Below are 12,807 nucleotides of genomic sequence, written 5' to 3'. Positions count from 1 at the left end.
GGCTGTATCTGGACTACCCAAGCCAATTGTATGCCACATCCTTGTTCCTTCAAAGAAGGTCCTATTAGTACTGAGTAAACTTATTATCTTGCCCAGAGAACAGCAGAGCCTGGAAACCAAATGAAGAGCAATGACCCTCAAGAGCACCTTGGGTGAGACTGAAGTACTATACTAGGTCTGTGAGAAGTTTCTAATAGACCTGTCAAGATATTGAATCCTTTATCCTCAGGCTGGTCCTCTTGTCTTAGAGCTATGGTGGTTCCCACTATCTAGTGAAAGAAACAGAGAAGTTCTCTCTGGGTCAGCATCTTATATTTACATCACCCCATGCAGTTGAGGTTCTTCTCAAAGCAACACCAAAATTCTGGCTGTTCAAAGCAAGGGTCAAAGTCCTACTCTTTGACTATCCTGGAGTCTAGTTTGAAAAACCCACTGTCATCACGTCTGCTAACATCTTGACAGATGAAGACCCACAGAAGCTCATCAATAATTGTATGAGGAAACAAACATGAAGAAACAGATCGGTCTCAACATATTGGACACCCCCACATCCCATGAAAGATTCTGAGTGAATGTTCTACATGGATGGGAACAACTCAATTAAATATGGAACCAGGTACACAGGGACTTCAGGAGATATTGCAGGTGAAAATATTTGGCCCCAAAATATATAGACCAAATCTATGGTGAAAGAAAAGACCTGTCATCACTTACCAGGAATGTCAATATGCTTTACTTAATAAATATGTGGATATTATGATCTATGGAGAAGGAGAGCTCATCACTGCTCATAGAAAGTACATTAAAAACAAAGAGGAATTCTTGGCTCTCCTGGAAACTCTTTGAATTCCTCCATGATACTCTTGGTTTCAAGGCAAAGCACATCAACTTAATGACCCCCTTGTGGTCACAAGTAATCAGGTCACTGAGTTGGCATGCCAAAAATTGTTTGAGATCAGTGTAAACTGTGCATGGTGGCACATGCCTTTAATCCCAGAAATTGAGAGGCATACGCAGGCAGATTTCTAAGTTCGAGGCCAGACTGGTCTACAGAGTGAGTTCCAGGACAGCCAGGCGATACAGAGAAATCTTGTCTCGAATAAACCAATCAAAAAGCAAACAAACAAAAAACAGTGGAATCTACTGACATTCAGTTGACATACTGTGACCCACTGCAGCCTGAGAATCCATTGTATAAACAAGGGGAAATAAGGGATGTAAAAATATCTAAAAGATAGCTGAAGCCAAAATTTGGTGGTGGACACCAGAGGGAATGATCACTCTGCCAGGAAATACTGGTAAGTTTCTGGAAACAAACCTTCAACAGACTACCTGACTGGCATACACACTACTTTCTAAGTTGCTCATAACAAGGTATGTATAACTGGACTTAACAGCATGGCTCAATTCCTCCAAGCAATATGTCATCTTAATAGTAAAATACATGTAAAGACAGATACTTCGGCCAGAAGTGAGAACATATGAGGGGCCAAACAATGGTCAAATGTGGGAAACTGACTGCACTGATGTGTGTTCTGGTGGGGGAGAGTAAGAGTCCATGCTGTTTTTGTTTTTTTTTTTTTTTAATGAAACCTTCTATGCGTTTATCCACTAGTCTGAAACTTCTAAAAGAGTAGCTGAGGAGCTCTTCAAGGTACTTGACCAATAATTATACCACACCCTTTGAATTGTGTCAAACTATAGCAGAGCATTCATAGCCAAAAGCTGTCAATAAACAGTGAATGATTTAGGAATAGATGGGAACCTTCATGGTATATGCAGACCTCAGAGTTCTGGTCTCATGAAAGTAAAGAAGAGTTCCTTAACGGAAACACTACAAATCTCTCAGAAGAGTTCAGGGACTGAGCCTCCTTCTTACTTTGGGCCTATTGTACCCAATACAGGGAGGAACTCATCCCTATAATATTCTATTGGAATGCCTGCCCCATAGCTTTGTAGGCTCAGATATCATCAGCTAGTCAAAATATAACTATTTTTTTTTCATTAGCCATATTCTCCAGTTCTCCATAAAGGCTCTTCATTTGACTACCACAGAGAGAGAGAGAGTATACTTCTGTCTACCCCACCATCTCCCCAGACACCTTTGGGCCTTGTTGTAGTGATATTCCATAACCGAAGGTGGTAGCCAAAGACAACACAATCAATGTGGAAAGGCTTTGCATGATATCTACACTCTTAAACCTGTGAGGTTAGGTGGCATTTTACCATGCACTCAGCACACCCAGGTCAAGAAGGCAGAAGGCACTGATGTCAATGCCAAAGAGAGCCCCTTCTGAAATTATGAATCCATTAAAATGGAGGTTTCACTGGACCCGAGGCCATTCATCCCCTATCCATCCAATTGAGTCTTAGGTATATCATGAATACAGGATCATATTCCAACCCCCAACAGACTCAGGCCTGGAACTGGGAACTTACAAAGGTAGATACTGGAGAAGTGAGAGCTAATGGGACCAGGAAGCAGCCATTCAATGTCCCTCTTGGCCTTTGTTCAGAGATGCCTATTTTGTCTGGTTGTTTTGGAGATAGAGAGAATGTAAGATTTTAGCTCTGGAAGAAGGGACATAAAATTTACAATTTGATGTTGCCCCTGTAGTGACTTCTTCTATTGCCAAGTACATGGGAGTTTTCATTGCAAAGAAAAGGGGTTGTAAATCAGAGATTGTGTGAAATCACATGGATCAATATATTGAAACAGTGTCTCCTCCCAAGGCAGTTGCACTCTAAAACATATAATCCAACTTGTGTAAGAGTAAAGGTGCAAGAGTAGGTTTTTGGCCTCTGGGAAACAGAGACACCTGGATAAATCGACTGTTTGTTCCATGAATGGACCCCAGAAGTAGATTTATATTGGAGAAGAATTTCCCTCATAAAAGGATCCAAACAAAGATGAGCGACCCATTCCAATGCACTAACAAACTCTCCCCATTCAATGCACTGGACTTGTAGTGAAGCAGAGAGAAATCTCTAGCTTTGGAAGGAGAAGTTGCCAAGAGGTATCCCAAGGGGCAAAAGAGAAACTCCAGGAAAGGGCACCTCAGAAACTGGTCAAGATGGGGTAAGCTGGTAAGCCAGTAGGCCATGGAAGTTCCAGATGACATCATCAGTAGTCACTTCCCAGACAATCTCTTGTATCCAAGAGAACCCTAGAATCTTCTGTGATGTCACCACTGTTGTGGTAACCAGAGCAGCTTGTGGGGTATTCCTTCAGATCCTCATGGGTTCCCAAGCAGGCATGTTGTCCATGCTCCTCAGGGTATTTCGGAGAGAGAATAGAATACACTCAGTCACCAGAGTAAGGCAGAAAGAGTCCAGCCGCCCGTCAGTGTGGGAAAGGGCAAGAAACAACTGGTCATGGAGACGGCACAGTGAGTCCTGGGCAAGGTTCGGGGAGCTGCCTAGAGTATGTGGCCTTCAGCTGGTCCTTCCAGGAATAGGGATTATGATACTTCAGATTCTTCAATGGTAGAACCAGAGTCAAGAATATCTGATGATTAGTTTTACAGACAGCCTGGTATTCAAAAGCCTGCAGTTTCTTTGCTGAGAGATCTTAATTTGCTCCTGAATGGAAAATTATGCAGAGCAAGCTCTGTGAGAATAGAAAAGTGTTGTTCTAAGGATAGAGTGTTCATGTACTTCATCTTAATATAGTTTCCTCTAGGATACATGAGCATGTGATGCCAAGAACAAAGAGGGCTATTCCCCTGCCTATGAATCAAGGTCTCAGACACTTTGGTATGGAACACATATGATGTGGACTGATTCATAGTCTGGGGTTCCTGTAGTAGTGTATGAGCTCTCATCATGCATTTGAAGAAGACTAGAAAAATGTTGGCTAGTATGCTAAGAGGTACAGATTTGTTGTCAGATATGAGCTGACAATGCCATCCATTTATTCTTGCCTGGGGCAGCTTATGCATTTCAGGGCTAGGGCGATTACAATAGGAAGTCAGGCATATGTTTAGTGATGGTGGTTGTGAACAGGGACCTAGCTGAGGAGCCCAGCTTGAAGAAACCTATGATGCACTATCAGGGATTCTAGGTGTCTCTAGATTTTCCTCTTCCTCGGGCTTCTGTGTGGGACAAAGCATGGTTTCCCTTTCCCTGCCCTATTATCTCTACAAGGTTACTAGTGTTTTTTCTACCTACAGGGTCTGTTGGGGAGGCATCACCCCAAACCCCCACCATCAATGAGCAGGAGAAGAGATGTGAGAGGTTGGAGAAGCTCAAAAGAGAGCTCCAGAACATAAAAAATGCCAGAGAAGAACTTCAGGGAATCTTGGCCAATTACACTAACAAGGATTTAAATGACAGGTAGTCTTTATGCCCAGTTTTCTGCTGACTATCTTGGGCCATCCCTGTTAAGCCCAGATTCCCTCATACCACAGGTGGCTACAACTCCAGGCTGTCTGCATATCCAAATTAATTTTGCTGATTGGACTGTCGACACAAAACTTCAAGTTCAGATAGGAGTGAGATGGGGTTACAGGCACTTTTCATTCCTCCAAAAGTAATTCAGAGGCTGTGGCATGAATCACAGTCTGGGGATGAAGGTAGTAATGTGTGAGCTCTCATCCTGCCATTTAAGAAGCTTACACAGGTGTTGGTTTGTGGGAGTTGCTAGGTAAAGTTTGTTTATAGCCAATCCTTTCCATAATTGACCAGGCTATAATTTGGATCCCATTGGTCCTGTCAACAGCTGGAGCGGGGTGTCCCACATATTGTCTCTCAGTATGACTGGATTGGCTGCAGTTCATCACTGCTTTTCTCAAATTTTGTTCATTATACTCTCAGATAAAGCCAAATCATTTTAATTATTTTGCATTCTGATTGTGTTGTGTGTCTTGTGTGTGTGTGTCTTGTGTCTTGCGTCTGTCTGTGTGTGAGTGTGTGTGTGTGTGTGTGTGTGTGTGTTTGTGTAAAAGAGATAGAGAGAGACAGAGAGAGATACTGACAGAGAGACAGAGACTGAGAGAGATACTGTTTGCATGTGAGCTTGTGTGTGCCTTTGTGGATGTGTGTGTTCCTGTGTGTATGTGTTCCTGTGTGTGTGTGTTCCTGTGAGTGCAGCTTAAGATCTAGAGAGTCTGTGTCATGTGATATATCATTGAGTTTTGCAAGACTCCATTTCCAGGCAATAACAGTGAGGAAGCCAGGGAGGTTCATTCTGAGTAGCAGAGGACTTGACCTCTGTGCTCACCGTGAATGCACATTGGAATCTCCTGGTGTGTTATAAAGGCTTTTCCCTGTAGATATGATTATATCCTTTGGGAATTTTTGTAGCAATAGAACCAAGGATTGGGAATTCCTTGTCTAAAACCAGGAGGAGAATCATACAGATTTAACGTGGACCCAGGCCTGTGACACAGATTCCTGGAAAGTTCTGGGAGAGCAAGTCTATTCTTTCAAACCCCTTCAGGGAGCTGAAGCAGATCAGCACCCTGCCTTTTCTTCCCTGGGCTTAATGGCCCAAGCTGAAGAGCAATAATTTTAATAAGCACCAAATGGAAAAGGTAATAAGGAGCTAGGTCCAGTGGCATATATGGGGTAGGGTAGAGCATGATTCAGCTTGAATTGAAATGATCCTTGTATCCTTAGTTCATGGGACAATTTGTTGCTTGGGCCATGCCCTCCCACAGGATCAACTTTGAGACATATATGCTTGAGATGCAACATGACCAGGTGATGACTGACCTGAAGAGAATGCCCCAGGACATCAGTGAGGCCTTGTCCAAGTGCAAGGAGTTGACTAAAGAAAATCAGTTCTACTGGTGAGTGACTAACAGGGTCATGACCCAAGAACTAGGCCCAGGATATGTCTGACAATCCTTGTCTTTGAACTAACATGGGGCTCAGGTTCTATACTCTTAGTCTCTAAAAAGGAGCCTGCCTCCTTCAAATGAGGCACTAAGATTTTAACATCTTAGAGTCATTTTGACCAAGTGTGAAGAGTCTGGGAGCCCCTCAAGTCACTGTCCTTTCCAACACAGTATCCTCAAGATTGAAAGGTTTCTACCATGATGGAGATATCAATCAACCTTGGACCTCTTGAGCTCTGAAAGTAGATTCATAGATGGGGTTTCCAGGAGAAACATAGAAAGATAGTGTGATGCTTGGGTCTCTTCACTCCTAGAGAATTTTGCCCTATACCTACAGGTGGTTTTTTAATACCACAGACTCATAAGCACATATAGACACCATGTTCTTTTCTGAGAGATACATGAGTCCCTGTTGGTGTCAGGGTTTTCAAAAGTATCTTGGGTCTTCTGGAAAGTGGCAGTCCTCTGGATTTGATCTCCCTTTATGGCCAATCTGGATACTTGTCTGGGGCTGTCTGGGGATCAGGGCCCATGAAGAAGGAATGGTGCTTGGAGGAATGGGAGGAAGATGGATGGATGCTGCCTGTAATCACCATGTTTTGTTTGTGTCTCAGCTTCAGGAACTGCCACCTCCTGATTGAATCTAAGCTCATCCAGCACAAAGTCAGGATGTTGAGGAGTGAGAACAGACAGCTGGTATTGGATCAGACTGCATTGGAAGAATGCAACATAGCAACAAAAATACTATGTAAAGAAGGCAGCCAGAAGATCAAAGACCACTATACTAAGCAGCAGCAGGTAGGATGAATGAAGCATCATGGGCAGAATGCCCTAATGTGTAATCATAAAGACAGTCAAGCCTGATGGTATTTATGGTATTAAAAAACCACCTGTAGGTATGTAACCATCCTGCACCTTATCCAGGCTCTCTCCTATGTCTCATCCAGTTTTACACTTCTGTGATCATTTCCAAGACTTTCTGTGGAGTTACCCTCTTTTGGAGAAATTGGATTTCTGCCATGCCCTCTCCTCCCCATCCCAGTTGGCCACCTCTAGCTTGCCACTCTAGGCAGAGGAGATCCTGGACCCCTGACAGAAACCCCTAGAGGCTCTATGGTATGGAGAGGTGACTCAGGATGCCATTTCCTGAATTATCTAGGAACCAGGCCCTCTGTTTTGCTCTATGGCAACTCATCCAGAGGGGTCTGGGCCTGTCCTCTCCTAGGACAGAAGGGCAGGCTCCAATTTTATTGTGTATGTGTACGTGTGTATGGGTGTGCGTGTATGTCATGGCTTGGCTGAAAAGATGCAGTGTCCTTTCGATGTCTCCAAGATGAAGTACTAGTACAGGATGGCAGTATCTAAGGAGCCATACACATAGCAGGGCTATTGGTTTTTGGTTTTGCTTTTGTTTTTTCCTTCATGAGTATCCACTTTAGAGTTCAATGCTTACCCTTGGGAAGAATTGCATGAAGCACACACTTGCTGATTACAGTATCTTTTCAGTGTGCATGGATTTCCTGTGAGATGGTTTCTCTGGGGATTCCCAGATATAGGGGTTCACAAGGAGAGCCAAGGAAGGAATCTTCACTCCAGAAATAATAAGAGCCTTCACTTCAAAGTTTGCTAGGCTCCTTAGAAGGCCTCTGTTCAATGTTAGATTCAGACACTGATACACACTTATTTTTCAATATAAACATTTAGACTATTGGAGAAATGTGGTGTTTTACTTTAACTCCAGCACAGTGTGTAGTTCACAATTCAGTGTCAAGCAATTTTTTACATTTGAGAAAAACATCCAGGCCCAGGTGCTCTCTGCCCCTTCTCCTATGGGGATACAGGAAAGATCTCAAATGAAAGATCATACTGGATTATCCTGATGAGTAAAGCTGATGTTTCCTGGATCGCTGACATGGCAAGATCTCACCAGGCTTTTTTCTCTTCCTCCCATAGGTCTGAAATATTCTGCAGAAGCTCAAACAGATCAGAGACCAGGTCAAGATCTTGCTCCGACACAACTGTTCACCAGGAGCACTGGATGTACAAAGCAAATTAACCACCATTGCATCTAATCCTTGTAACCATGGCAATCTTGGGCTGCATTTTCTTCTTTTTTAGTTTGCTATGGGTAATGAGGCCTTTATTTTTTCTAGCCTCTCATCCAGCAAAACTGCCTGTTTGGAAGGCTTCAGAGAAGTACTGAGATACATCAAGATCTGCTGGGCATCCAGCAGGACTCTGACAATGCCAATTTTGGCAGGTCCTGTTGGGTCATCAAGATATAATTCATAGTGGTCAGTCATGTGAATTTGAAAAACTTTGAGGTATCATCTGTAACATCTCTCATGTTAGCCTTGAAGGACTAGTCCATGAGCAGAACACCCACCCCAATGAGGCATGCCTATATTCATCTTCAACAGATTATTACCATCAGTGACTGCTTTGCACTATTTCACCAAGGCCAGCAATAGGCTGTGGGTCTGTGCTGAACATCTGCAGCAAGAGAATGATGTTTAGTTTAATTATTTTCTTTGGTTTTTGGTTAGAGTTTTGATTTCTTTGGGTCTTTGGTTTTCCTGTGTTTTCATTTGAAGTTTCATTATATATTCATTATCTTTTTGTTAATGTAATTAATTTGCATTTTGCTAAGTCTATATCTTGTATAAACTGACTCCCCACGTTAAGAATTTATTGAATAAAATTAGTGTATTGTTATGGATAAAACATCATCTCTAATTATTTCTATTATAAGGATATTCTGTATTTATGTGTGGTTCATACATAGTCCTGTAACACTAGAAGTTTTAGGCAGGAATGGGACTCTTCAAGTATTATGTTGTTTAGGCTTCATAAGTAGTGCCCAGCCAGACGGATCTCCACATAAAATTGAGCTTTTGATGTGGATAATGTATCAAACTATGTGGATCCCGAGGTCAGGATGGAAAAACTATCCATGCTCTATCTCTATAGTAAAAAATTTAGCTACAGTCATAATGTACTCTCTTGGATGACCACGTCAGACAAACAAATTAGAAACACAACAGTATTTCTCTAATACATCTCAGGAAACAAAAATATTCACATTGAGTAATTAAAATCTTCTGAATTATAAATGAAGTGATTGGGATTAAAATGACCTTCAAAGTTCATTTCAGAATTGAATGTTTGATACCTACTTCATCGAACTGTTTTACAAAGGACTAGTAGATATGGACTTGCTGGAGGAGTTGTGACAATGGAGGTTGGTATTGAGGTTTCAAAAGCTCATGCCAATCCCTGCCTCTGTCTTTGTCCCTGTCTTTGTCACTATCTCTCCGTCTCTATTGATCTCACTATGTTTCTCTCTCTTTTTCTCTATATCTCAGTCTATAATGTCTCTGTCTCTGCCTAAGTCTTTCTGTTTGTCTGTCAATCTGTATCTATCTATCTCTTTCCTCTGCCTCCTCTATATGTATCAGATGCAAGTTCATCTACTCCTCTATTTTTATGATGCCTGTATGCATGCCTGCCTGCCTACTGCCACGTTCCCCAACTTGACAATCCTGGATCACACTTTTACATTGTAGGTCAACCCCAATTGAATATTTTCTTTATATGTTATCCTGGTCAAGATGTGTCCTAGCAATAAAACAGTGAATAAGAAAGCAAAAGAAACTCTTAATCAATGCAAAGATCAGCTACAAGAAGGGAGAGGAACTTTACTAAGTGTACATATGACAGAGAGTTCATTTCTAGACAATCGGATGGTGTTTAAAACCAAACACCAGGAAACCTGCCTGTTAAATATTAAAACATTATAAATTTAAACATTTCAAAATGTTCTATGGCTGTACATGGTAGTGCACACCTGTAATCCCAGCAGTCAGAAGGCAGAGGCAAGAAGAACTGCATGAGCCTCTGGACAGTCTATGTACTAGATTCTGGGACAGCAGGGGTAACTAGAGAGTCCCAGTCTCAAACATACTCCCTTCTGATGTTCTGTCGAACTGAACAGAATCTTCAAGAAAGAGAAAGAAATGGATCATAGATATGTATTTAACATGTAGAAGAATGCGAATCGATCCATTCCTATCTCCTTGTACTAAGGTCAAGTCTAAGTGGATCAAGGAAATTCACATAAAACCAGAGACACTGAAACTTATAGAGGAGAAAGTGGGGAAAAGCCTTGAAGATATGGGCACAGGGGAAAAATTCCTGAATAGAACAGTAATGGCTTGTGCTGTAAGATCGAGAATTGACAAGTGGGACCTCATGAAACTACAAAGCTTCTGCAAGGCTAAAGACACCATCAATAAGACAAAAAAACCACCAACAGATTGGGAAAGGATCTTCACCTATCCTAAATCAGATAAGGGACTAATATCCAATATATATAAAGAACTCAAGAAGGTGGACTCCAGAAAGTCAAATAACCTCATTAAAAAATGGGGCTCAGAACTGAACAAAGAATTCTCACCTGAGGAATACCGAATGGCAGAGAAACACCTGAAAAAATGTTCAACATCCTTAATCATCAGGGAAATGCAAATCAAAACAACCCTGAGATTCCACCTCACACCAGTCAGAATGGCTAAGATCAAAAATTCAGGTGACAGCAGATGCTGGCGAGGATGTGGAGAAAGAGGAACACTCCTCCATTGTTGGTGGGATTGCAAGCTTGTACAACCACTCTGGAAATCAGTCTGGCGGTTCCTCAGAAAATTGGACATAGTACTACCGGAGGATCCAGCAATACCTCTCCTGGGCATATATCCAGAAGATGTCCCAACCGGTAAGAAGGACACATGCTCCACTATGTTCATAGCAGCCCTATTTATAATAGCCAGAAGCTGGAAAGAACCCAGATGTCCCTCAACAGAGGAATGGATACAGAAATTATGGTACACTTACACAATGAAGTACTACTCAGCTATTAAAAAGAATGAATTTATGAAATTCCTAGCCAAATGGATGGACCTGGAGGGCATCATCTTGAGTGAAGTAACACAATCACAAAAGAACTCACACAATATGTATTCATTGATAAGTGGATATTAGCCCAAAACTTAGGATACCCAAGATATAAGATACAATTTGCTAAACGCATGAAACTCAAGAAGAATGAAGACCAAAGTGTGGACACTGTGCACCTTCTTAGAATTGGGAACAAAACACCCAGGGAAGGAGTTACAGAGACAAAGTTCGTAGCTGTGATGAAAGGATGGACCATTTAGAGACTGCTGTATCCAGGGATCCGTCCCATAATCAGCTTCTAAACGCTGACACCATTGCATACATTAGCAAGATTTTGCTGAAAGGACCCAAATATAACTGTCTCTTGTGAGACGATGCCGGGGCCTAGCAAACACAGGAGTGGATGTTCACAGTCAGCTATTGGATGTATCACAGGGCTCCCAATGGAGAAGCTAGAGAAAGTACCCAAGGAGCTAAAGGGATCTGCAACCCTATTGTTGGAACAACATGATGTACTAACCAGAACCCTGGAACTCTTGTCTCTAGCTGCATATGTATCGAAAGATGGCCTAGTCGGCCATCAATGGAAAGAGAGTCCCATTGGACTTGCAAACTTTATATGCCCCAATATAGGGGAATGCCAGGGCCAAAAGAATGGGAATGGGTGGGTAGGGAAGTGGGGGGCGCTATGGGGGCTATTGGGATAGCATTGGAAATGTAATTGAGGAAAATATGTAATAAAAATATTAAAAATAAAAAAAAGAAAGAGAAAGAAATGGATCATAAATATGTATTTACATATTTAATATCCTTCCTCATAGGAAAATGCAAATTAAAATAGTTTTAACCTTGTATCTTACTGCAGTCAGAATGGCTATTACCAATAGACTAAGGACCACAACTGTTGGCATGAGTGTGGGGTAAGAGAACATATATTCACCTGTACAGTCATTATGAAAAACAGGAGAAATGTTCTGCAAAACATTACTAGAGATAGATCTTCTATATGAACCAGCTGTACTATTTGTGGTGGTGTGAATGAGAAGAACCCTTATAGGCTCATAGATTTGAATACTTGGTTAACAGGGTATAGCACTATTTGATCAAATTTGGAGCTGTAGCCTTCTGTGGGGGTGGGCTTTAAAGTTTCAAAAGTCCAGCTCAGGGCCAGTATCCCTGCTTCCTGCAGATCCAGATCCAGAACTCTCAGCTACTTCTCCAACACCATGTCTGCCTGTGCATGATTCTGTCAAGACAAAAATGTACTAAAATTCTGAAATGGTAAGCAGACCCACATTTACATGCTCTCCTTAAAAGGACCTATCATGGTCCTGTTGTCCCTTTCTAGCAAGTGAACACAGACTCAGACACTATTCCAGGGCATATAGCCAAAGGCATTATCCTAAGACAGAGACCTGGGTGTGCTCATGTTCCTTACTGATTTATTCACAATAGGCAGGACATCAAAACAACCCAGACGTAAATATAACTGATGAAAGGATAATGAATATATGGTTCATATACACAATGGTAATGAACTGTGACAATATAAATGACATTTACAGATTAATGGATGGAGACATGAATAATCTTTCTGAGTGATATAACCCAGACCCAAAAAGACAAATACCACATGATGTGTCTTATGTGGATGGTAACTTTGAATGTCTAGAGATGTGTATTTAAACTGCAGTATCCATAGAAGGTAATGCATAGTGTTGGGTTATAGGAGGATATTTCAAGAAAATAATAGAACACATAATTGGTGAAGGAGAAAAAAGGAAAACAGTAGGACCGAGTGAGGTAAATATCTTGGGAGATTGCAGAGGAGTGTGGTGGCTTGAATATGCTTGATCATGGGAGTGGTACCTTTAGGAGTTGTGGCCTTGTTAGAAACAGTGTGTCAGTGTGGAGGGTGGGCTTTGAGACCCTCCTACAAAACACCAGTTAGACAGTCTTCTTGGTGCCTTAGGAATAAGATATAGAGCTCTTAGCTTCTTCTCCAAAGTAATGT

General features: G+C 41.7%; 1 protein-coding gene across 1 annotated transcript in view; it reads left to right on the top strand.

Annotated features, from left to right (window-relative positions):
• The window catches only part of LOC147001700 (disks large homolog 5-like), a 32,466-nt gene extending 24,341 nt beyond the window's left edge, over positions 1-8,125 (top strand). The window contains exons 2-7 of the mRNA XM_085828849.1: positions 97-152; positions 3,277-3,389; positions 4,173-4,335; positions 5,661-5,792; positions 6,455-6,638; positions 7,994-8,125. Of these exons, the coding sequence (XP_085684975.1) occupies positions 97-152; positions 3,277-3,389; positions 4,173-4,335; positions 5,661-5,792; positions 6,455-6,638; positions 7,994-8,125 (780 nt within the window). The remainder of the gene's footprint in view (positions 1-96; positions 153-3,276; positions 3,390-4,172; positions 4,336-5,660; positions 5,793-6,454; positions 6,639-7,993) is intronic.
• The last annotated feature ends 4,682 nt before the right edge of the window (positions 8,126-12,807 follow it).

This window comes from Mus caroli, unplaced genomic scaffold (genome assembly GCF_978045245.1).
Source record: "Mus caroli unplaced genomic scaffold, Mus_caroli_1 scaffold_12, whole genome shotgun sequence".
Lineage (NCBI taxonomy): Eukaryota > Metazoa > Chordata > Mammalia > Rodentia > Muridae > Mus > Mus caroli.
This window is presented reverse-complemented; position numbering and strand designations above follow the sequence as displayed.